The sequence below is a fragment of the Leptonotus elevatus genome, chromosome 6, assembly GCF_054856555.1.
Source record: "Leptonotus elevatus isolate MCC_2025b chromosome 6, RoL_Lele_1.0, whole genome shotgun sequence".
Taxonomy (NCBI): Eukaryota; Metazoa; Chordata; class Actinopteri; order Syngnathiformes; family Syngnathidae; genus Leptonotus; species Leptonotus elevatus.
The window spans coordinates 19,256,743-19,282,619 of record NC_141244.1 but is presented as its reverse complement, the minus strand read 5'-3'; the positions used below and the strand labels follow the sequence as shown (position 1 = coordinate 19,282,619).

At 40.3% G+C, this 25,877-nt stretch overlaps 2 protein-coding genes across 2 annotated transcripts in view; one reads left to right on the top strand and one right to left on the bottom strand.

The window, feature by feature from the left end:
- Positions 1-833, bottom strand: part of satb1b (SATB homeobox 1b) — a 74,040-nt gene extending 73,207 nt beyond the window's left edge. Inside the window, exon 1 of the mRNA XM_086078256.1 lies at positions 573-833. The gene's annotated coding sequence lies outside the window, so the exon portion shown is untranslated. The remainder of the gene's footprint in view (positions 1-572) is intronic.
- A 21,588-nt stretch (positions 834-22,421) lies between these two features.
- Positions 22,422-25,695, top strand: LOC147172541 (m-AAA protease-interacting protein 1, mitochondrial). Its single transcript, XM_086079110.1, is given in 9 exon segments — positions 22,422-22,454; positions 22,456-22,515; positions 22,517-22,594; positions 22,596-22,682; positions 22,684-22,788; positions 23,297-23,372; positions 23,485-23,607; positions 24,055-24,199; positions 25,564-25,695. Coding segments are annotated over 9 exon segments (792 nt in total). The 3' UTR covers positions 25,649-25,695.
- Positions 25,696-25,877: the final 182 nt, after the last annotated feature.

The window sequence follows — 25,877 nt, the reverse complement described above, 5'->3', positions numbered from 1 at the left end:
GCTTTCATTTGAGCTGTTTGTAAAAGATGAAAAACTCAAATAAAAGGAGTGACATTAAAATCCACTTTTCCCACCTTCTCCATCCTAACTCTGAAATATAAAATACAGCTTTCTACTGAATAAGTTCTATTAATGAGCGTGTGTGTGTGTGTGTGTGTGTGTGTGCGCATGTTCTCCTGAGTTGGCCTCTTTTTTCTTTATCCATTTTTATTCACGTAAAAAATGAGATGAATGCGTGCTGAAAGCCGCCGTTTATATTTACCATGAAAGCCTGCATGCTCTTAAGTTTTTAATTCATATTTTTATTCCTCCCCCTCTCGCTTTATGAAATATTAAATTCCCAGAAGCAGAAGAAGAAGCCACTTTGGGTCCGTGTGGGTTTTTAAGTGAAAGGAAGGTCTGCCTGCATGCCGATTGCTTTTCATGCTATTTATTTTTCATAGATAGGCTATATCCTTGAAACAGCACTTATTAGCTTTATGGCTATAAAAAAATATGAAAGAAAGGGGAAAAAAAAGTCGCATTAAAAAGACGGTAAATAAAATAAAAAGCAACGTGAGAGCTGAACGTACCTGTCAAGTCAGCAGTGGCTCGACCTCTTGTTTTCCATCAAAAGTTCCACAGTGGGGTGAAGAAAAGCGAGAGAAAGCTGCTTTCTCCTCCCTCTCTCTCCTTTTTTTGTTTTTGTTTAAAAATATTTTCGAACAGGGCTGAAGTTTGAGGATGCAGCGGAGGGTCCAAGCGAGGATGATGAAGAAGAAGAAGAGGAGGAGGAGGAGGAAGAAGGAGAGGACAGAGGAGAGGAGGAGGAGGAGAAGAGGCGAGTAGCGGCATGCGAGTGGGACTTTGAGAGGGGCGGCGGCAGGTATAACGCGCGAGCACCGCCCCTCCCCGCTGCGCGTGTGCGCAAATCGATCATTTGCCAGCTGTGCCGCGGCTTGCCCCACTTTGCGGTGAGCTGTGCGCGCGCGCGCTCGCTCGGATGAGTGTGCGCTCCGGACGCGCGCGCACGCAAGAGGGGAGACAGACGACGCAGGCTCACCTGACTGACGCAAAACGAAACAAAAACAAAAGCAAAAAAACACGTAAAGTGAGGTTAAATCTAATAATGCACTTTATCGTGTGTTAGTCCATGACTACAATTATTTTATAAGAAGGGAATTGAATAGAGTTTATCGGGGATTTTTTCTGTAATCATCTCGTCCAACATTCCAGCTCAAAATGGCAGATGACGCGGAAATGACATAAATCAAATCTAAATTATCTAATAACGGTCATTATAAAATATGCCTTGGTCTTCTTTTCATTCTTAAGATGAAAAAAAAAAAATCAAAGCAAATTAGATCAAATTCAAACTCTTTGACCTCTCATGGCAAGTCTTCCAAGAATGCAGATGAAAATTCAGATTTCAATTCAATTTTATATGAGCTAAAAATGACACGCGAATGTTTCACGTGGCAGGGGGAGAGAGAAAAGGACAACAGGGTGTGTGTGTGTGTGTTTGTGGAAATTTCCCTCCGTGTCAATGATAGAGCTGTTAAATATAATATTACAATTATGGTTATTATCATAATGGCTCCAAAGTGCGAAGTTATATTCCTGCTGATTTAAAACGATTTACAATTCTGCAAAAATGAGACGAGTTGCGTTGACGTCACTTCTCATGTTCAACTCGTGTGCGTGCCCGTGCGCGTATGATTGACAGTTTGCAGGTGTGCTTAACGTATGCATGATGGGGGGAGGAAAAAAACCCGGCAAAGCGCCAGTTTATATAATGTTCCACGTCAATATGATAAAACATTTGGGGGGCAAAGTGCGTACTTTTATGATTAAATTACTGAAACAGGGACTAAAATGTGGAAATACATTAACATAATATAATGTGATTAATTAAAATAACATATTGTAATTGAATTAACAGCAAGAAAATATTTGGGGCACAAATCAAAACGTTAAAAAGGTTGGCATTGAAATAAAAATGAAATATATTAGTAGCAAACAAAACAGAAACAATGTCAAGTGAATGCACGTTAGTTCGATGAATTAAAAATGACGCTTAAACGTAATTCATTCATTTTAAATAGAACTCCCGTCTTTCTATTTGTTCCCGTCGAGAACACGCAGGGAAAAGTTCGCATGTTGTTCTTGTGCACCTCAACCAAACTTATCATAATGAAAGAAAATCTGCATTTAAAAAAGAAATTAAAACAAGTAAAAAGTCTTTGCAGTGTGTGTGCATACATCATCCCTCCTGGGAGTCCAAATGAGAATAGAAACAGTTTAAAGAGGTTCCAAATCATTATAAATTCGCACTTAGTGTTTTCATCATTGCGGACAACAGCTGGTGATTTCAATGCGTGTGTTGTTTGTTTTGTATATCTTTTTTTTTTCCTCCTCGAGGAAGCTCGTGGAGAGCTGCGACTGCGCTTCCATTCGTGTCCACAAGGTGGCCCTGATGGGCAAGGAAGCAGCGCTCCCGGATGACCTCTGCTTCCATTAGGAACTTTTTAGGCCTGTTTTCTTTTCACGCCAACACGCAGCTGCGCGAGCTAATCACACAACAAACCCTGACCTGCGCGCGCGCACACCGCACGCACACGCATTCCGAGCGGCCGTGGACCACTTCCAAGATTTAATGCAATATGTTAATGTGCATCTGAGGCGTAAAAAGGGGGCAAAAAGTCAAGCCGACAAATGAAAGTAGATGCGCAAATACTTCATGACTGGATTTAAGTTGATTTTTCAGCTATCTGTACTCTGATAATGTATTCTTTTTATTTTTTTGTATTTACTTGGGAGTCTACATTTAAACACGCATATCTATATGATTTAGGCAGTCAGTCTTTCATCATGTATCATTATAGGAGCTCATACGACACATTGAGAGTAACTGGTATAAAAGATAATAAATAAATAAATAAGACAGCGGTACGTACATCATAACATAATGTACTTGTAAAAACGTGCAGTGAAAAATAGAATTCAACAGTTTTCGTCACAAAGGAATGGCCATTGTACTGCCCACATTGGCCACCTGGGCGCAGTACAGCACTAATTAGTCGTTCTTCACAGAGGATAAGCAATATATGACTGTGACTACTGTCGTATTGTCTGTCTACATGCAACAGACGCTATATAGCATTAGCATTAACTCATTCACTGCCGTTGACGGCTATAAACGTCAAAAATTATTTTCAACTATTTCTATTAGTTTAACATTTTTTTCCACTTTTGTTAACAAGAGTATGAAAACCTAGGATTTTTTATTGTACATTTAGAACAGATATAGAAATTTGTGATTAATCGTGAGTTAACTAGTGAAGTCATGCGATTAATAACGATTACAAATTTTAATCGCCTGATGCCCCAAATTTGTAATAATCTTTTCTTTTCTTTTTTATTCATTCACGGCCATTGACGGGTATAAACGTCAAAAATTCATTTTAATTATTTCTATGAGTTTAAATTTTTTTCCCACTTATGTTATGTATGAAAACATAGAAAAAAATGATTGTACATTTAGATCAGATATAAAAATGTGTGATTAATCGTGAGTTAACTGGTGAAGTCATGCGATTAATTACAATTCAAAATTTTAATCACCTGTCGCCCCTAATTTTTTTAATAATCTTCTTTTCTTTTGTTAATATTTTCTTTAAAAAATTAATATAAATATTACTAGTGAAGTCATGCAATTAATTACAATTATAAAATTGTAATCGCCTGTCGCCCCTAATTTTTTATGGCAGTGAATGAGTTAATAGCAAACTGAAAAGCTAAGAAGAAAAAAAATTCATATTTACAAAAGACAGATTGATTTATAGGACAGATTCTGTACTTTTTTTTCTTTTTTTTTTACTCACTCAAAGCAGATGAACAAGTACTTTTACTTCGACCAGAGCGAGAGCACATTTGCCACAACGACACACAACACAGTCTCGACGATGAAAAGCCGCAAGGTCAAATTACAAGGGGCGACGCGCACACACCCAGGAATGAATTGTTTCACGAGCTGATCCTAAACGCACAGACGTCTCTTCGTCGTAGTTTAATGACAGCCTATTGACGACTCGCAGACAAAGACGCCTAAAGACACGCGTCAATCTGTGATTTAACATTTTTTGCTCTGTGGTTGGAAACTTTCCCCGGCATTCTCGTTCAGTCCTGTAATTGTTCAGCTTTTATTGGTAAACAGGGATTCCACAGGGCAGGCTCGCGTCAGGATGAATTTTTTTTTTTGGGGTCCCAGTTTGAAATAAATTCAACTAATAAATCAGTATGGTTTGTTAAGAATTGTCATTGGTTTTAGGTGAATTAATGAGTACACATGCACGCACATAAAATTAAAAAATAAAAATAAAAATAAAAAAAGAGAAAGAGAGAGCAATGATGATGACATGTCGAACCGGTAAAATTACAGAATGAACAATACTGAGCTCTCTCAGGAAAAAATAAATAAATAAATAAATAAAAGAATTGTCACGGCTGACCATTGGTACACACATACTGATAAACGGGCCAAACTTGAGCGAATCCTCTCCCGATGGCGTCTCGAAAAGATGATCTTGCATAACTATCTTGTGGTGTGGAGTGTGGTGAAAGTGATTTTTTTTTTTTTAAACCCTCACTGATCTGTTTGAAAATAATTGATTGTATCATGTGAAGTAGTGTGGATGAAGCATGGTGTCAAAATTTGATGATCATTTTGAGAATTAATTTTTTTGGGGGGGGGGTTAAATTCAGCCCCTGATACCAGTTTCACTGATCAAAAACAAAATTGGGTGAAGATATCTCTTATAACAGACCAAATAAAGTCTCAAAAGCCCATGCCTAAAATTGAACAGGAAGTCAGCCATTTTGGTTTGAAGCAGCGATGATTTTAGGGTTTATACCAGGGGTGTCAAAAGGGGCCGCACGGAGCAAAATATATTACCAAGTGGGCCGGATCGGTAAAGAAATGCTAACTTAAAAACAATTGCCGTCAATTATACCAAAGATTTTGGCTATTTGTGGGCCAGCCCTAAATTACGAAGCTCAACTGTAATCACATTGTTCCAAAAAAATAACACAAATGCAAATGGAACAAATGGTTCAAAACAAATTTGACAAATTGTAAAAAAATTTGCCCTACACCATCAAATCAGGGCATCAAAGTTTGATGCATTTTGGGGATTCAGTTTATCTGACTGTCCATTGTTACCGTAATAATTAACACTTTGCGCGCCTTTGTGACTCGAAACTCTTCTTCGCTTTCAGTTTTGAGTTGAATTTTGAATGAAATCCCCCCCGAACTTACCGTCGTTTTCACTTTCGTTCTTAGCGCTCAATCGGCTCACTTTCTCACCGTCTTCTTTGAACGCGTGAGCGCGAAAGCAAGATACCCGCCATTTTCCTCAACGTGCACCAGAAAAGAAAAAAAGAAAAAAAATCCTCTGGAAAGTGACACGCGAGAGTAGCGAAAACCGCAGCGAAGTTACAAGTGAGCAGGAAGTGGCGAATGGAGCGTGAAGTTCCTCTCAGCGTGGGTACTGAGAGAAATCACAGTGGCAGCCCGCGAGTCAGGATTAGCGTTTGAAGGCTAAGCGCTGTTATCGCTTGTGATTAGCGAGCGGCGGCGGCAGGAGTCGTTCGCTCCACCTCGGAGGCGGCCATGGATGTCAATAGGGCTAATTGGCTCATTAGCGCAGGTATTTAACGGCGCTCTAATCACTCAGTGTCATCACTTAAGCCCGGGCGGAGCAACGCGATTGAATACCAGCCTCACCTCCGCGATAATTGAACATGAAGAGCCTCTTCTGACAGCACCCTCGGTCATGATAGCTTGTCGGCTTTTTTTTTTTTTTTTTTTTTTTAAACACTCATTTCATTAGGCCATAAAAGAAAATAAGATTCACTTTTGATTGACGCCGTCGCAGGTATTCATTTAAGTTTATTTGAACCAAAGGCAAAGGCCTCGTGAAATTGTTTTGCAGCACCTGAAACCGGTTCAACTTAGCAGCACAAGGTAAGTGTCAAAACATGGCTGAAAAGACACAGGAAGTCAGCCATTTTGGTTTGAAGCGGCCATTTTAGGGTCATTTCCTGGGATCGGCAACGATGGCTCGGTGGAGCGCCGCCAAATATCGTGAAAATTCAGCTTCAACTTAGCAACGTGAAATCTGCAAGTTTAAGCCTGTCATGAGTAGGACCACAAAAAAAAGTCTCGAGTATGCCTGAAAAGACACAGGAAGTCAGCCATTTTGGTTTGAAGTGGCCAGTTTAGGGTCATCCAGAGATCATTCAAAGACAGCTAAATAGTGGAACTTAGAAGTTTTTGAAAATTCAGCCCCTGAAGCAGGTTTAATTTAGCAACAAGAAATTTAGTAGGCATGTCTGCCATCAGTAGACCCGCAAAAAAGTCTCAATAAGCCATGCCTAAAAAGACACAGAAAGTCAGCCATTTTGGTTTGAAGTGGCCATTTTAGGATCATTTCCAGAGATCATTCAAAGATGGCTCAATAGGGAACTTTTTGAAAATTCAGCCCCCAAAACAGGTTTCACTGAGTGACATCAAATTCAAGTCTAGCATGATTAAACCCACAAAAAAAAGTCTCAAGAAGCCATGACTGAAAAGACACAGGAAGTAAGCCATTTTGGTTTGAAGTGGCATTTTATGGTAGTTTCTAGAAATCCTTCAAAGAGGGCTCGGTAGGGAACCTTTTATAAATTTAGACCCCAAAACAGTTTTCACTGAGTGATATGAAATCCGGTAGGCATGTCTAGCATATTAGACCCACAAAAAAGTCTCAAGAAGCCATGTAAGCATATTTGGTATGGTAATTTCTGTTGGGAACTTTTTTGAAAATTCAGCCAACAAAACAGGTTTCACTGAGTGATATGAAATTTTGTAGGCGTTTCTAGCATGACTAGACCCACAAAAAAATTCTCAAGAAGCCATGCTTAAAAAGACACAGAAAGTCAGCCATTTTGGTTGGAAGTGGCCTTTTATGGTCATTTCCAGAAATCCTTCAAAAATGGCTCTGTAGGGCAAAAAAATCTGACCCTATAAATTCAGTAGGCATGAGAATCCGCTCGATCGCTACCAAATTGGAAACACGTACACTCGACAGAAAGTCAACTAACAACAACAAAAATGTGGAAAAATCTGCCTTTTTGAAAGATACGCACCTCCTGACACGAGAGCAAATCAAATGCACTGGCAATCATTTTTTTCTTTTTAAATACGGTTGGAATGGATGAAAAAAAAAAGTGGCAATTTCCGCTAAATGAGCTCCATGATGATGTTAAAACGTTTGATGCGTAAAAGAAAAGAAAAAAAGTCTCCCACAAATTAAATTGCAAAGTTGCGATCCAACACATCTTTTTTGTCTGTTTGTTTCCCTTTCCTGCAAGTTCCTGGAATTCACTGGAATCTTGCGCCGTGGCTGCCAGCTCTGTGCTCAAAGGAAGAGGCGGTGGGGTTGGAGTGTGGGATTGTTTTGGATGTTCAGGGGTGGTGCTGGGGGGGAGCGGGGGGGGGGGGGGGGTAGTTGGTGCGGGCATCCTGAGGGCCTGCGCGAGCTGGCACGATGCTGACCAACGCCGCCGCCGCCGTTTTGCTCTGAAAGGAATGTCTAATGTGGCATCAGTCACTGTTGGCATCCTGGAGGTGGTCTGCCAGTCCCTGCGCTCCGCGCAACGCGCACACACACGCGCACACACACGCGGAGTCGTGCATGGCGGCGATAGGCAGAGGACGGCGAGCTCGCATCCTTATCGACGCCAATCCAGATGAACCTACAGACACGCTTCCCCAACACCCCCAGACCCTCTCGCTACACACTTGGCCACCATTAGCCCGCTTTTAGCTAAAGGCTAAGGATATCGCTGGGTAAGGTGGGGGGGGGGGGGGGGCTAATGCCATCCTCCCTCCCCCGATTGGCTACACGTCCCCGGGCGTCGGGACCTCTGGGCGTGCTGGCCCGTGGAGACGTAAAAGCTTTGGCCTCCCTGGAGGCTCTCGGGCCGAGCGGCGGCGCGTTTGGCAATGACGGGAATGCGCATGGGCTATGATACGCTCGCACCCTGGGATGCGTACGTAGCCGCATGTCGATGGATGAATGGAATCCGCCGTGAAGCACCTTGGGGGAGGTATCCTCATCCATCTGGAGGCTGCCAAATATGGACGAGCGTCCAACGGTTGCGCCAGAAATGCTGGGAAAATTGCACTGCTCACCCTTAAGATGTCAGAATGTGCAAGAGTTGGGATTTGAAACGGGGGTTGGGGTTTCAAATGAGGGTTTTAAGGTTCAGTAAGGGTTTCAAGTTAGGGTTTCATGCTTGGATTGTGGTTTCAAACTAGGGTTAGGGTTTCAAGTCTGAGTTTGGTTAGGTTTTCAAGATAGGAATAGGGTTTGAAATGAGGGTGTCAAGCCAGGGTTAGTGTTACATCGGGTTAAGACTTCAAATTAAGGTTTGAAGCTTGAGTTAGGGTTTCAAGTTAGGATTTCAATTTTGGGTTATGGTTTCAAGCCAGCGTTATGGCTTCAAAAAAGGCTTGGAGTCAAGGCAGGGTTATGATTTTAAATTAAGGTTTGAAGCCTGAGTTTGCTTCCAAGCCAGCGTTTGGGCTTCAATTAGGGTTTTAAGTATGGGTTTGGGGTTCAAACAAGAGTCAGGGTTTGGAAATGATGGTTCCAAGACGTTTTTAGAGTTTCAAATGATGGTTTGAAGTCAGACTAACAATTATCTCAGGCATATATTCTGTCTGCTTTGTGGGAACAACAACTATTCGTGGCGCTCAGGCTGTGCCTTTTCTTCTTGCTGTAAATTACGCCGCATGTCTTCCAGTGGAGCTCAGCGCTGCCCAACATGTTGTGGCACAAGGTGGTACTACACTTAAGGCGAGCCAGTATAAATTCAGACTTATCCGTATACTTAAAAAACAAAAACAAAGAAACGATCACATAAAAATTGACGATTTAGACGGGAGTTCAACTTATGTGATCTACATCAGCTTTGAGGTTTAGAGTGTTTAATTGCTTTGTACGCGCATTAATGAGTAGATTGATGAAAAGTGGCAGCCGCGCAGTCGGCGGGCTTACGATGAGTGATGACATCATTTCGCTTGTTTTCCTAACTGCTTCTGACTGCCGTGATGCTTTTCAGCCAATAAGGAATCCAATCATTACCCGCTAATGACGGGGGAGGGGGTGAAAAATGACTCACAGCGGGGAAAGCCTGGCCCCCCCTTGGTCACCGAGGGTGGGGCACCCACCTGTCACAACGAGGCTGTAATTTGCATCGTGGGCCGCCGCCCCCTTCGCCAAGATCACAATGTTGAGCTTAATGAAGCCGTAGCATGAGGGGGCAATTACACCCGTCATCTCTGGGGGGTTGTGCAAGGGGGGGGGGGGATCATTTGCGCCCCCCCCCCCCCCCCCCCCGGAGGGCTCCTCTGCACCCGCTGGAATGATGACTGACGTGCTGATTGATTGAATTATTGACTGTTTGAATCAATTGATTGTCCTCATCGTTAGGACAGACCTCATTTTGAAATGCAAATCCTGGCTTGAAAACCTTAATTTGAAACCCTAATCATTCCTTGGAACCCCACTTTGAAACCCTAATTCTTGTAACTGCAAACCCTGCTTCTTGTTTTAAATCCTCATCTGAAATCCAAACCTTTGTTACTTGAAACCCTAATCATGGCTTGAAACTCTAACTTTAACCTTAACCTTGAAATCTTAACTCTCAGGCTGGAAACCTGATTTGAAAGCCGAACTGAAAACCTACATTTGAAACCTTAATCCTTGGTTGCAGCCCCAACAAGAAACCCTAACCTCAACCCTAGATGGAGACCGTACCTTGAAACCCTAACTGTGGCTTGAAACCCTAATTTAAAACCACAATCACAATTTTGAAATCCCAGTCTTTGTTTTCTACTCAAATTTAAAATCCTACTTCTTGTTTAAAACCCTAATTAAAAAACTTTCATCTGAAACCCAAACCTTTGTTTACTTAACTTGAAATCCTAATTCTGGCTTGAAGCCCTACCTTGAAACTTTTACCCTAGCCTGAAATACTGACTCAGGCTTGGAACCCCAATTCGAAGGCTTGAACCCCTACTAACTCTTGTTTAAAACCTAAGCCGGTAGAAATGTGTCTTGGAATTCCAGAAAGACTTCAAATCAAATCAGTTTTGAACTTGTCACGGTCTAAAAGTATTTTTTTTTTCAAAGTTAGCGTTCCTGATTCTTGCCGTGTTGCCTGTTATGAAGCAAACCTGCTGATCCTCTGTCTGACCTTCTTAACGGCATTACGGTCTGCAGTAGCTCCACTTGACCGGGTCACGTACTTCATACCGTATCGCTTGCACCTGGGACATAGACGGGCCGTTGTTTCCGACCCAGTCTGCTCCTGATTGATTAATCCGGGAGGCAGACAAGGTTCAAACTTTTCGGGGACTTTAACGCGTTCGCACTGCCTCGCCTGCGCAAAATCGAAACGAGCCGGCCTTTCAAATCCCGTCAGCGCGGCGCCGAGTTGAGCTTTCATCCACGCACGGCTGTCAGTGAATCATCGGCGGGCGCTTAGGCGGCGTTTCCCCGCGGCGTTCCACCTGGTTTGCCGGTGACAGCTGCGGCACGGCGCCCACGCCGATCGCGCTAATTACATGCCATCAATCTCCTATTAGCGCTCATCCTCAAATGCAGGCGCTTTACACTAAGATAAAAATAAACTAAGATCAAATAAACTAAGATCAAATAAACTAAGATCAAATAAACTAAGATCAAATAAACTAAGATGAATTATGAGATCAAATACATTTGATTGTTGTGGATCATTTGGTTGATTAATAGATGTGGCCTCTTGAAATGCTGATTTGAAACCTTAACCCTGTCAAAAAAAAAAAAACTGTTTTGAAACCCGAATTTGAAACCGTCACTCTCGTTGTAAACACTAATCAGACTTGAAAGCCTAAAGTGAAACCTTAATCCTTGATTTCATATCCAATTTGAAACCCTCGTCTTGAAACCTTAGCGTGCAAGCAAAACCCTGTCTTAAAACCCCAACCCATGTTTGAAATACTGCCTTGAAACCCTATTCCTCACGCAAAAACCCTGATGTAAGACCAAAACTCTACCCTATAGCCTTTGTTTTGAAACCCTCACTTTGGCTCGTATCCCTACTTAAACCTAACCATGACATCCTAATTTACAAGTCAAAAAATGTTGGTTGAAAGATCTACATCGAAAACCTAACCCTTACTTCCCAATTTGAACCCCTAATCCTTGAATATTTTCCGTTGCAAAAATTTTTCGACCAATTTTGGGCAAGCGGCCATTTTGTCCCTTTTCCATCCAGTCTCCCAATTCCTCATTTTGGAGGCTAATATTAAGGCGCTAATTGAAGCGTGCGGGGGAGAAGGGAGATGTTCATTACTCCACCGCCGCCGCCGCCGCCGCCCTACACCTGGGGTTCACCACCGGCGTGGGTCAGAGGTCACGTGGTAATTATTGACAAGCAGATGTTATGAAATCATTTATGCTAATGTAATCATAATAAAACCTTTTGCTGCTGTAAAAAATGAAAAAGTTTCACACTGTGATTGAAACGGAGTTGACAAAGGCGCAAAGAGGATGAATTAGGGAGCGCACACGCACGCACACACAGACAAAAAACACACGCGCAATACAGTATGAAGCATATGGAAGTATTGCAAATACAACAGGAAGTAGGAAAACTGTGCCTTTGCAGAGATAACAGATTCCACTCTGGTGGCAAGTCAGAGTTTCAAAACAAGGCTACGGGTTGCAAATTGAGATTTTTAACCTACATTTGTGTTTCTAACCAAAGTTGGGGTTTCAAATAAGAATTTTAAACCAGGATTTCAAGGCAAACAATAGTTACAGTCTTAAATCAGGTTCGTGGTTCACATTACGGTTTCAAACTAAGGTTCTGGTTTGAAATTAGGGCTTGACAAACTCTGGATTGAAACTCTCATTTGAAATGTTAAACCCAGACTTGAAGTTAAAATGCTAATTTGAGACTCTCAACCTTAGTTTGAATCCCTACACGATGTTTGTGTTAAAAGCAGATTGTGAGGAGAATCCTTGCTATTTTGGGGCTTTAAATGACAGCAAAAAAATACCTGCACACACACACACACCCCCACACACACACACACACACACTATGCGGCAGGTTATATTTACAGCGCCCAACATCTGCTGGTTCCACACTGCAGAGACGTATTTGACGCATGTTCATTAGTACACGCTTATTCTTACTCTTACATGCCGCCGCTTCTACATGCACTCAAGCAAGGATTCTGATCCTAATTCATGCTTGAAACACTATTTGTTGAAAGTCTAACCCTCTCCTGAAACGCTACCTTAACTGCATTCGAAACCCCATTTCAGACTAGAAACTCTAATCATACATTGAAAACATAATCTAGGTTTTAAATCCTAATTCAAATGTGGCCCCAGCTTGAAACCCTAACCTTGGTTTCACATCCAAATTTGAAATCCTAACCTAGACGTACAACCCTATCGTGGTCTTGAAACCTTAATGTGAAACCCTAAAACAGTCTTGAAACCCTAATCTATGTTTGAAACACTAATTTAGGATTTTAAAACAGTGTTCCAGCTGCTTTAGGGTTTCAAATTAAGGTTTTTAAGTATTTTTAAGTTTTCAAATAAGGGTACAAGATTGGGTTTTAAACCTGGGTTAAGGTTTCATATTAGGGCTCCAAGACAACACCAGTGTTTAAAAAAAAAAAGAAGAAGAAAAGGAAGGTGTTTCAAAATAAGTTATCAAGCATGGTTTAAGGTTTCAAATGAAGATTTCAGACCTGGTTAAATTTTAGCAATTAGGGTTTAAAGTCTGGGTTAGGGTTTCAAATTAGGCTTTTACGACAGGGTTTCAAGATGGGGGTAATTTCTAACTTTTTCTTTTTCTTTTAATTTCTAACTATTTCAAAATAGGGTTTCAAGCCTGCTTTAGGGCTTCAAATTAAGCTTCCAATCTGAAGTTAGGGTTTCAAGCGTGGCTTTGTTTTTCAAGCTATTAATTCAGACAGGGTTAGACTTTCAAGTCAGGGTCTCAAATGTGAGTTTCAATCCAAAGTCATGGTATAAAGCCAAGGTAATGTTGTAAGTGTGCGTGTAAAAATAACCTGGCGCGTAGTGTGTGTGCGCGCAGGTATTTTCTGCCTCCATTTAAAGCCTGAAAATAGCCAATCAGCCATTAGCGGCTAAGCGCTAGCTGTCTGTTTTTACACACATTGTCACACACTATCTGCATTTGCAAACATGGTGGGAATTAACAAAACGCGTCCAAAAACATGCATTAGCCCACCCCCACCACCACCTCGGCGACCAGGCTTCTTCTTCTTCTTCTTTTTCCCCCCCAAATACGGCGCGGGAACACGGCGGGCGTCGCTAGGCGGCTAACCTGGCAGCTAACCTGGCAGCTAACCTGGGAAGAAAAGCCAGCGCGTTATCACGCGCGCACACGCGGCCCGCGCCAACATTAAGCCGCGTTCAATCCCGGCGCCTCGGCCCTACGTATGCCAGCAAGCCGCGAAGAGGTGCCACAGGATTTCACGCCGTACCCCCAAATCCGTGGAAAAAAAACCTCAACTCCTCCGTGGCTTTCCCACAGAATTATGCAGTGTTGTTGTACACGGAAACACACAGTGGGAACAATGGGAATGTGCCGAGTCATGCTTCCTTATTGTTCACTTAATATTTCCCGGGGTTTTATTTTTGTTTTTTGTTTTTCGCAGGAGTAGTTTTGACGGTGCGGCGGTGTTGTTGGCCCCCCCGCTGACACGAACATGGCATTGCTGTTGTTGGCGGGGACTCGGGAGAGGGGCTTACACACCCCGAGAGCTTCTTAGGGGGGCCTCTCGACGCTAAGCCGCTAATAATTCCTGCGCTCGCCTTCAGAAAAAAAAAAAGGGGCGAGAGACAAAAGGTTGGACAAAGTGATGAATGCCAGGCTATGATAATGCTAATGCGACGAGTTTATTTCAGGCTGTTTCAGGGGTCCGGACACGGCGGCGGCGGCGGTCAACAGGACAAGGCCACATTGTGTAGTGATTAACATCGCATGACAGCTGATTCAGACAAATTCATTAGGTTTACCTTTCAAGTCATTACAATTTAAGATTTGAAAAATATTGCGAGTAAGAAGAGGACATCTGCTCACTTGACTTCCAATCAATTTCAAGACAGGATTAGAGTTTCAAGACCAGGTTTTAATTTCAAATTAGCCTGGGTTAGTTTTTCAAACTACGGTTAGGGTTTCAAGTCAGGTTTAACAGTTAACTCTGTGTTAGTGATTTAAATTCAGAATTTCATGCTTGGGATGAGGATTCACGTTAGCTTTTCAAGAAAGGTTAAATTATTTTAAATAGGGATTAAAGATCAGAATAGGTTTTCAAATTGGCATTTAAAGATAAGGTTAATGTTACAACTGTTTAAGAAAGGTTTAGAGATTTAAAAGTAGGGTTTAAAACTTTTGCGTTTGCGTTTCAAATTATATTCGAAGCCAAGGTTTCATGCCTGGCTGGGTTAAGGTTTCAAATCCTGCATAAGGGTTTGAATTCATTTTTTTAAACCTCAATGTAAATTAACTTGGAACATGGCCTGAAGTCTCAAAAATTGGATATGTAGAAAAAAAGGTAACATGTGGTAACATTGCCTTTAATATGTTCCATTTGTGAAATCCCAAATGGAAAAAAAAGGGTCATAAAATAAATAACCAGGTTGGAAGCTATTTGATATATTTACTATTTATACATGTATGCAAACACTTACTTTGGACATGTTTGATTCATCTGATGCTTAAAACAGCTCTAAATTGCCAAATGATTATTATTAAACGTAGAAGATGTTCAAATCTGTTTTTGAAAATAAAATGTCCCGAAGCGAGTGTGTGTGTGTGCGTGAAAGGTGTGATGTGTGTGATGTGTGCAAGGTGGCGTCCGTACAGAAGGTGCAGAGGTGGATAAATTTAATTACGGCTTCAGATATTCATTTGGCAAATATATCAAGGTGGCGGAGACGGGCCCGGAAAAAGGCGAGCGGGCCTGGCAGCAGCTCACAATGCTGACAGTAATCCATGAAAGCAAAGCAGACATTTAGAGAATTTACAGCGAGTGTCTGTGATGTTTGGGGGGAAAAAATAAGGGGAAAAATACTGCAATCGCCACCTTGTGTTTGACTCTCACTGCGACGCAGGCACACTGAGGAAGTTAATTATACTCGCGCACTCAAACTTCAACAAACGACGCACAAGCAAGCGCGCGCACAAACGTCATCTGGCATCTAATCGCAGTAGAGAGTACTCAACTCATTAAGTTAATGCCTAACTTATTCAAATAACGCCTAACTCACTGAACAGACTCATTGCCCAACTAACTCACTTAACTGAATGTTTTCCTATAACCAACTCACTTTTCTAATTTAGTGACTTCATGCCTGACTCACAACTAACTCACTAACTTCATGCCTAATTCACTTAACTAACAACTAATTACCCAATCCACTCATCTGACTTGTTGGTATTGTTTAGTGTAACTAACTCACTCAACTAACTTACTAACATCATGCCTAACTCACTCAAGTCAACTAATTACCCAAGTCACTCAACTGACTTCTGGCTGTAATCTCTATCTCTAATTACCCCCCAAAAATTTGGTACTGCTTCCGTTAACCAATTTTTGGTTATAGTTAATTTAGCTTTTTAATAGTTATGAATGTAATTATTAAGTGACTTCATTCCTGACTCTTTCAACTAACTCACTAACATTTATAAATCGCTCAACTGAATAACTAACTTCAAGCTTAATTCATTCGTAAGCAAGCGTAACTCACTAATTACCCAACTCACTCACCTGACTTTTGGTTTTGCTCTCTATTGCCGTCAGCTAACTCAGTCACTATAACACTCACTCACTACTTTCATGCGTGGCTTGTTCAACTCAATTACTAATTAATCTATTTTTGATTTTGATCTCTGTAACTAACTTGTTAATCAATCACAAAACTCGCTCATATAACTTTTGGTGTTACTCGAGAACTAACTCACTCAAACTCACTAATATAATGCTTGACTTAACTAAGACATTCACTTCATGCCCAACACACTCAATTAACTTCATATTCGACTCATTCACTAATTACCCAACTCATTCAATAGATTTTTGGTTTTGCTCTCTATAACTCACTGACTCACTCATTCTCTCAGTCAGTCACTCACTCACTCACTCACCAACCAACTTCACACTTAACTTTCTCAACTAACTCGCTAATTACCCAAATCACTCAACTTAATTTCCCAACTAACTCAATTAACTCACACACTTCATATTTAACTCATTCAACTAACTCACTAATTACCCAACTCGCTCAACTGACTTTTGATGTTACTTTATTTAAACTATTCGCTCAACTAATTCACTAATTAGCCAACTAATTCAATTAATTATTTGTTTTGCTCTCTAACTCGCTCACTTGCTCACTCACTCGCTCACTCACTCACACCTATTTTGTTCAACTAACTCACTAATTACCCAACTCACTCAACTGAATTCATTTCTATAACTAACTCAATCAACTAACTCACTAACTTCATGCCTAACGAAAACAAGTAACCACTTACTCAACTGACTCACACTTTTGGGGGTGTTTCGATAATAAACTCACTCAATTGCACGTACATGTCCTTCGTCATAAACAGAACATTTGCATAGTTAGTGCCACTGTGTGGTCTCCCCACTGAGCGTCGTGTACAGTAGCGCTTAAGTTTGTGTGTCAAGTCGAGTTGTTATCTCACATGCCCGTTTTGACATTTGTCGTGCACTGGCAGCGACAGGAAACGCGACATGAGGAGCGCCTCGCCACTTTGCAGATGTGCAGCGACACAGGTGGAGGTGCGCCCACCCCGCGGGGCACTTCCTCTTCCTGTGGCGGAGGCGAGCGCGGGCGGCCTACTTTACACCAAAGGCTCGATCGTAATCAGTAGAGTTGATGAAGTGGATTGCAAACCGCACTGACGCTCACCCTTCTGACTTCCGCCTGCAGGGGGCGAGCCTGAGTGGGACGCGCCCTTCAGGTGCTGCTTTTAAGGCAAAAAAGCCAACTGACAACAATGACCTATATTGGCTAACCTCAACAACTGTTTTTCTTTCCACCACACACATAAATAAAGCAGCAAGTGTTTGCTCGCATTGACACATTTAAATGACACGCACTGTACAAACGCTTTTATTCCGTTGTTAAAACAACCAACATCCCATTCAGAGAAAATGCATTCAACCCCCCAAAACTGTCCTCCTCTCACTTCACTTTAAATGAATACAATTTTGAATAATCGCACCATCCATCTTAGTTTTCTTTGACTTAAAAGTTTTGTTTTATATTTACACTTTGTAACCACTTACCCTGAATCTGACATTTGATGCCCTGAAGAATGTCTTTGGAAAAGTCTTTCTCCACACGCAGAGGGTAAATTCCTTAAGTCACTCAACTAACTGAACCAACACTCAACTAACTAAAACAATAACTCACTAACTCATGAAGTAACTTCCTATTCCTAATTCACTCATTACGCTCTCTGGCTTACCAACTCAAGAACTCCCATACCTACTTAACTCACTCACATAACTCCCAAATTCACTTAACTAACAGCCTATCTCTAAGGACACTCACATGAATAAATCACTAACTCCCTCACCCGTGCAGCTACCTCACTACCTCACCTTACAAACTCATTATCTAACTCCCTAACTCGCTGTACTTCTTCTCTGTACTTAACTTGTTCGCTTACTCCTTAACTAATCAACTCACAAAAAAACGCACTAACTCTAACTTGCTAACTCATACAGTTCACTCAAAAATGAACTCCCAAACTCACTCGACTAACTCTCAAACATCTCTAAAAAATATCTCACTCAGCTAACTTCTTCATTCACTCAACTTACTCCTTATTCAGCAATCACACTCTCTAGCTAACTCAATAACTAACTCCCCATTTAAGTCAATCATCTACAGTAACAAAAAAAAAACTCATTCACTTAGTCAGCAGACTGTCACGTAAAAACTCATGAACTAACAACTCCCTAACTCATGATCTAACTTTGTAACTCACTCAATTAACTAAATAACTGACTCCCTAGCTCACTCACTACCTTACCCAACTCATTAACGAACTCCATAACTCACTAATATTACTACCTGACTAACTCATTCACTTACTCAAAAACTCACTCAACTACGGTAACTTAACCACTAACTCCCCATATCACTCAACTGACTCCCCAGCTCACTCATCAAACGAACGACCCTCATACCCTCAACTAATGAATTCAAATATTGATTCCCGAACTCTCTACTTAAGGTCTTTTTAATTGATGTCAACTAATTTGTGGCACACCAAGGACACGTCAAACCAAACTTTGTCAAGTCCGAGTGGACCTTGGCCTCTGGTTGTGGAGGTGGTGGTGTGGGGGGGGGGGGGGGGGTAAAGCGGGATGATGATGAAGGAGGATGAGAAAACGCTTGATCTGCGCCACAGGGCATTTTATTCCATCAAGCGAGAGAGGCGAGGGGAGAAAAAAAATCGGGTGGGAGGAGGCATTGTGCGGCGTGTCCGCGCCTTTACAGGATTCAGCTCAAGTTTCCTTTGTGCTTCCATTTTGTGGAGGGATTATGTTCTTTGACAGAGCGCAGCCAGCGGAGTGGAGGCGGCGAGGACGGACGAGGGAGGACGTCTTTGTTCCCCGTGTGCATGTGTGTATATGTGACAATTTAAAATTGATGGCCCCCCCACGACGGAATCTATTAGAATTAGAGAGACTGAAGAAGAACCTAATTTCTAAATTCCTATCAGAATAAGAATTTCAAAAAAAAAGTATTGTAATGTTTCCATGTGTAAGTGAGAATCTCGACGGAAGCAATTAAAGGAATGGGACATTCGGGAGGTTCATCTCCTGCCTCTCCAGTTCTAATACCGGGTCAGAACAAGGCCCGAAATGATGGAAAGCACCAGAGGGTGTACGACTATTTAAAATGTATGGCCCTCCCAAGACAGATGCAAGACGGTCAAAGAGCCTCTTCCTCTCAACCCTCAGGTTCAAATTTCCGTCCAGAACAAGGCCTGGGATTCTGGAAAGTACCAGAAAGTGAGTGTTTGTGTGACTTTTTTTTTTTAATTTAATATATGGCCCACCCAAGAGTGACTACATCCATGAGGTTCTTCTCTTGTCCCTTCAGTTCTAATTCCCATCCTGAACTAGGCCCGAAATTCTAGGAAGTACTACAAAGTTCCATGTGTATGGCTACTCAAAATCTAAAGCCCTCACAAAACAAAAGCCATTAGAACACGAGCGATGGGAGAAGAATTCGTGAGGTTCCTCTTCCATCTCTCGGGTTCTGAATTACCGGTTGGAAAAAGGCCCGGAATTCTGAAAAGCACCAGAACCTTTTGGTGCGTGACTGTGAAATCTATGGCCCTCTCAAGACGGGGAAGCTTTTAGGGCTGGAGTGACCTCGATTGTGAGGTTCTTTTCCCATTCCTGTGGTTTAAATTTCCTGCCGAAATAAGGACTAGAAATCTAGAAAGTGCTGTATATGTGTTTGCGTTGATGATTTTAAAATCTATGGCCCTTGAGGCTCATGTCCCATGAGGGTCTTCTCACAAATCCCGGCTGGAACAAAACATGGATTTTTTTCACATTTGTGTGTGTGTGTGTGAGAGAGAGACAAAAATCTTTGGTCCTCCCTAGATGGATGGGACAATTGTGAGGTTCTTCTCCGACGGCTCCAGCTCTAAAGTAACCTGAAGTTTTCCTGCGGAGCGTTCAGCGGCGAGTGTGCGTGCGCTCTGCTAAGCGTAATTACACGTGACACCAATTGCTCTGTTACTTTGTATTAAATTATAATGGAAAAACTCCGCCAGAGAATCGGAGCCTAATTGCATCTTCATTTGCATAATTTTGCATATTAATCACATCACTGATGAATAATAAATTTGGGGCAGATTTTTTTTTTTTTAATTTATGCACAGATAAATAAATGTTAAAAAAAATATATGACTAGCTCATTGCTCTCATTAGCGTCAAAGATGAGTGACGTCTTGTTGAAGTTGGGGGAAAATGCATAACATTTGTGACTTTATTTAATTTAGGAAACATTTTTACAAATATTGTAATTTTGATTAATTTCAAAATATATAAGTTTTAATATTCCACAAATACACAACTTCTTCGTAATTTAGTCAAGAAGAGCCACTTTATTAGGCACACCCCACTCTCTCATGTAGCGCAATAAGGGGGCAGGCTAAAGACTTAAATGTATTAATACCTGATTAATTTATTTTAATTAATACCTCAATGGTTGTCAATCAAAAGTGGTCATTATCATCTTACAATTTGTTTTTGGGGGGGGGGGGGGGGTTCTCATTCAACATCATATACAATACATAAATAACATAATATGTACCTAAGAAAATGGTCAATGTGTTTATATGATCAAATTTAATAAATAGCTGTGCCATTTGACTTGACTCAACTGTCTTCATTAACATGTAAAGGCCTGTTCAGACATTTCTTACATTTCTTATTTGGCCTCAATTAAAACATTGTTGGTGTCACATTAAGTGTCAAATTGCAAGACTTGTAAATTCCAAATGGCACCCTTGCTTATTCTGTCACGCAGCTTGATGTCACGCTTTGACTCGCTATATGGCACCGACTATATGGATTAAAATAGGTTATGTATTTACAGTCACGCACACACGCACACACATACACACACACACACACGAACGCACACAAAATGTAGACAACAGTGCCTTTCAGTGGCAGTTTGTTCATGTAACCTCATTTAAGTGCCATTTAACAATGTATATTATTATCTTTTAATGAGACAGAAGAGTTTTTTTTTATCCACTTTATTTTATTTTTCATCAGTATAATAATAATAAAAATAATACGTTATATTTTATGAAGCTTTAATATTTGTAGCAAAGTGATTTTTATTGATCTTGTTCAATTCCTCCTCAGTTCACATTAAAGAAATTGAAAAAAATAAACATGCAAAATTAATTGCATCACTTTTAAAATTGTGAAACTATTGACTGTATTAATGATGATCTTTTTTTTTTAATTTGTTCAGTGGCATTTTACTACATGTGAATCCTTAAATGAACAGCATAAGGACAAATAATATTGTATAATATAGAGCCTATATAATAGTATATCATCAGTCACGTTATTTTAGATCATACTGCTATGTACTGTGCAAATAAAGTATATTCTTCTATCCTACTAAACATTTTTATTTGATGTATGGAAGCTTAATGTCAACAATAATGTAATCAAAACTACACTAAATATTTTAACAGTTCCTCTTATTCTACATAGCAACATTCACAAGTCAAATGTGAAATATATGCAATAAAAAAAAGTCAAAACAGCACAATAAACTTGCTAATTGGGGCGTCAGTTTAAGAAGATTACAAATAGATGCATAGCTCTCTCTGCTGGACGAGTAAGGTAAAGACACGCACGTGGCCACCTAGTGTACATCGACTATGAAGATAGAAATAATATTTATTTCATTAAACATGTCTTTATTTAAGACAACAATATGTCAATTCTAACCGAAATAAGATATGTTTTGAGGCATTGTTAATTATTTCTTGTAATCTTAATCCTTGTTGTTTGAGGCCATGACATAGTTTACTATTTTTTGTGTGCAGTTTGCCAAAAAGTCAGATGTTTGTGATTATTTCAATTTTGCCTAAATAATAATAATAATAAATTTATTATATTTGAGCATCATATTTTTCTTTGTTCATTTGTCAAAATCAAATCAATCGAGGAAATAATGAAAATGCTAATTTCATTAATTAAAACGGGTATACGTTTGAGTGAAATATCTTTAATTAATTATGAATAAGTAAGTTAAAATAAACAATTAAAATATGATTTGAATGAAATTGAATTATTGTTCCTGTCACCATAAACGGAGTGAAAGGGACATTTTAATAATTGAAATAATATGTAACATACTCGTTTTACAAACCATCATAATAGTTGTAGTACTATAGAGTACTATTTGTATTTTAAATCGTTGTCTTTTTGTGGCATTCGCTTCATTTTGTGACCATCATTGACTCTCTTATTTTCATAATAACGCTTACAAATGACTCTAAACGCAGCAAAAGTGAATCATTTGCAGAGTTTTACGTTGTCCAACAGCACGTGAATGCAGCAGTCGCAAGCATAAGCACAAGGGGCATTGTGGGGAAGAAAATTGGAATGACTTGTGCAAGGTGGTCAAAGCAAAGGCGTCGGGGTTCAACCCTCCTACCGGTCGTGCGGTCCGCGGTCTCCCGGTCCAACGCCGCCTCTTCCCAGCTGCCATGCTGGGGATCGGCCGCCTCGAAGCTTGCCGAGGGGCTCGCGGCGAGCTCATCCGGGATGAGCGGCCGGAGGAGCGGCTTGACGTGCAGCAGGCCACCGGTGCCTCGCGCGAGGATTCAACCGGCACACGCAGCTAGCGAACGGTGGGAGGCTCGCGTTGGTCGGTCGGGCACAACAGAATGTTCTGCTCGCAGCCTGGAGCTGACGGTCTGGAAGGAGGGAGCTCCGGCCGGCAGCCCGACATCTCGGTGGTGGGCATCCCCTGATCCGATCACATGGATCCGGTGTAAAGTGATGCTGCTCCTCGTTGACTTCTACTTTGACCTGGATGTCAACTCGGATGACTTTTAGAGGGGAGTGAAGCAGGTAACATATAACACATTAGATAAATTATTTCTATATTATACACTTTTTTTTTTGGTGTATTTTAAAGTCACCTCTGGCACTTGCGTGTACAAAACGTCACGTGACCAAACCCACAAAACAGGTGAGCTGTGATGGTACTTAAATGAACTCTTTAGCACTGTGACGTCATTTTCAGTCGACAGTAAGTGGTTGGACATGTATTTTGTTTGATGTTCATGTTTGAGAGGTACTTGTTCGATGTACCTGATATTTAATTGTAAATTGAAATTATTGAATAAAGTTTTTTTTTTTTTTTAAATGGACAAGCCCCCCTGAGATGGATGAAATCGGGTGTATTTTGTTGCTTAGTTCAAGTTCCACTTCCACAAGCACAATATTAATCAGAACCGTGTTTAAACTAGTGGAGATGTATAGAACATATTGTAAAGAAAATGTTTGTTTACTTACCCTGAAAAACACCAACTCAGATTTGAAAACATCATTTTAAACCTCCCTGTCTGCTTGTCAGGCATTGGTGCACGTCTCCAGCTTGATGTCCAAAGGGAAATACTTTGAACTCATAGGCGTCGTTCCCGTTGAGGTAAGTAATCAAACGCCACATTTATATTACCTAATAAAATGCGTATTTAATAATGACCAACTATTAGTATTGTCATTATGATGCAGAATAGTGTTTGAATGTGGTTGTTTTGGTTTTCAGATGCATCGAGGAGAGGTGTCAGGCTCTCCCGCAGCATCATAGGCAGCGCCTGGCCGTCTCCATGGACGACATCATATTTGTGTTCCCCGAGGACGTCTCCGTGGTCTTCGATACGCACGGTCAGTTGGCGGACATGTTTGCATGTGTTGCTGCTCCCTGTGTTATCAACTCGAAGTTGTTAGACGGTTTATACTTACCATAACAAAGTTACAACGATGCTAGTTTTTGATAGCCCATCTATGGGATTTTGCATTACAGTTACATAATTATTAAGATAATAGAGCACTGCTGTGAATATCTGCAAATAATGAGATGGTCACAAAACGTCAAAACCATGATTCTAGCCTGAACTCGTGGTGCTAAAACAACTATATTTAGTTGTTAAATTATTCAAGGCAAACAAGCCGCCTTCACATGAAGGCTAATCAGCGGTATTAGCTCACATACTAGCACTAGCGACATGCTAGCAAAAACTGACATGACACCACATGAGTAAACAAATACAAAATAACGAATGTTAAGGAATAAAAAATGGAGAGTAAGTCCCCCCTCTCTCATTTTGGCAGGTAGAACGTTTTGCACTATCACCATGAGGCTTTGGTATCTGACAACGCTGGACGGTCCCGACGACCCTGAAGGCACCAGGATATTCCGAGTGTCGCCCGGGCCAGACGGTGCCCGGTCGAAGAAAGTGTCAACGGCAGTCTATGAGTAAGTATAAAGTTATGTCATTTTATAACAAAATGAAGTCCAACACAAAAAATGTGGACTCAATTCAATTGGATATAATTCAGTTATGAAATATGCTTCAAATATGGATGGATTATCTCAGGACTGATTTGTATATTTCATGACTGACCTTAATATTGATTAGTTTATTTAATTTTTTTCAGAACTGATGAATCTATTTCATAACTTGTTTTGGTTATTTAATGGCAATTTAATGTACAGTACTTAACTCATTCACTGCTATTGACAGCTATAGACGTAAAAAATTCATTTGAACTATTTTCTATTAGTTACATTTTTTTTCCACTTTTGCTAACAAGAGTATGAAAACCTAGAATTTTTTTTATTGTATTAGATATAAAATTTGTGATTAATTGTGAGTTAACCAGTGAAGTCATGCGATTAATTACGATTAAAAATGGTAATCGCCTGACGCCCCTAATTTTTAATAATATTTTCTTTAAAAAATTTAAAATAAAAAATTGCAAAACATTTATTGCAATTATTATTTTTTTTTTTTTAAAGAAAAGATTACAAATTAGGCATGTCAGGTGATTAACATTTTTAATCGTAATTAATCGCATGACTTCACTAGTTAACTCACGATTAATCAAAAATTGTATCTGTTCTAAATGTACAAAAAAAAAATCTAGGTTTTCATACTCTTGTTAACGAACGTGGATTTAAAAAAAAAATAATAATAATAATTTATGACGTCTATAGCCGTCAGTGGCAGTGAATTAGTTAATTTAATTGGCATTGCCTCTATTGCAGTTTAACCAAGTAATAAATACAAAGGTTATTCAAAAAAACAAATCATTTCATTGAATAAAACATGTACAATTTATGATTAAATTAAAATATCACAGGTGAAATACAATGAATGATAAATTCCTATTTTAGTTGCCTTTTATATTTGTTGAATTTTGTTTAGTTTTTGCCAAAAGAATTAAAAGTTGTGTTGTTGTGTATAAGAAGCTCAAAGGTGATTTTCTTGAGGAAAAGGAGTCCAAGCCTCTTTTGCGTTTCCACAAGCTAATCCCCTCACGAGTGTGAACGTGGCCGTGGCAACTGTCCTAATATGCAGTTGCCCACCTACTGTATGTAGCACGTCACGCACACTCGCTGCTCTCGCAAAGGCTTATACTTGGCCAGATGCTAAATTCTCAAAGAAGTGGACTGGGAATGTCATGTTGAAAATGTACTTTTCAAGGTCGATTGTGTTTTTATTCTATTTTCGAATTTGTCTGATTTTAGTTTACTTTTAGATATGCGATTGATCTTGCCTACAAACAAGACTCATCAGGCTTGAATTAAATATAATTTTTGTATTATTTATTTGTTAGGTTCCATCGTGAGCTGACAAAGGGTGCGTCTCAGGATTGGATGGTGACCACCGTTTGGCACTGGAACTGGAAACCAACTGGCTGAATGTCATCAGAAAAATTTCAAACCTATAAACTGAAGTTAAAAAAAAAAACCAAAAAACGTATTTATACAATCTATATTTTTTAAACAAACAATTGCATCTTCAGTGTATTTTGCTCAATGAAAAAAAATACCTCAAAAGTCCAATTGTGTCTCATTTGTTTTCTGTTACTAGTGCTACACAGTACTTTAGGCCTACTAGTGTGCAATTTAACCTTAGTAAACTGTTCTG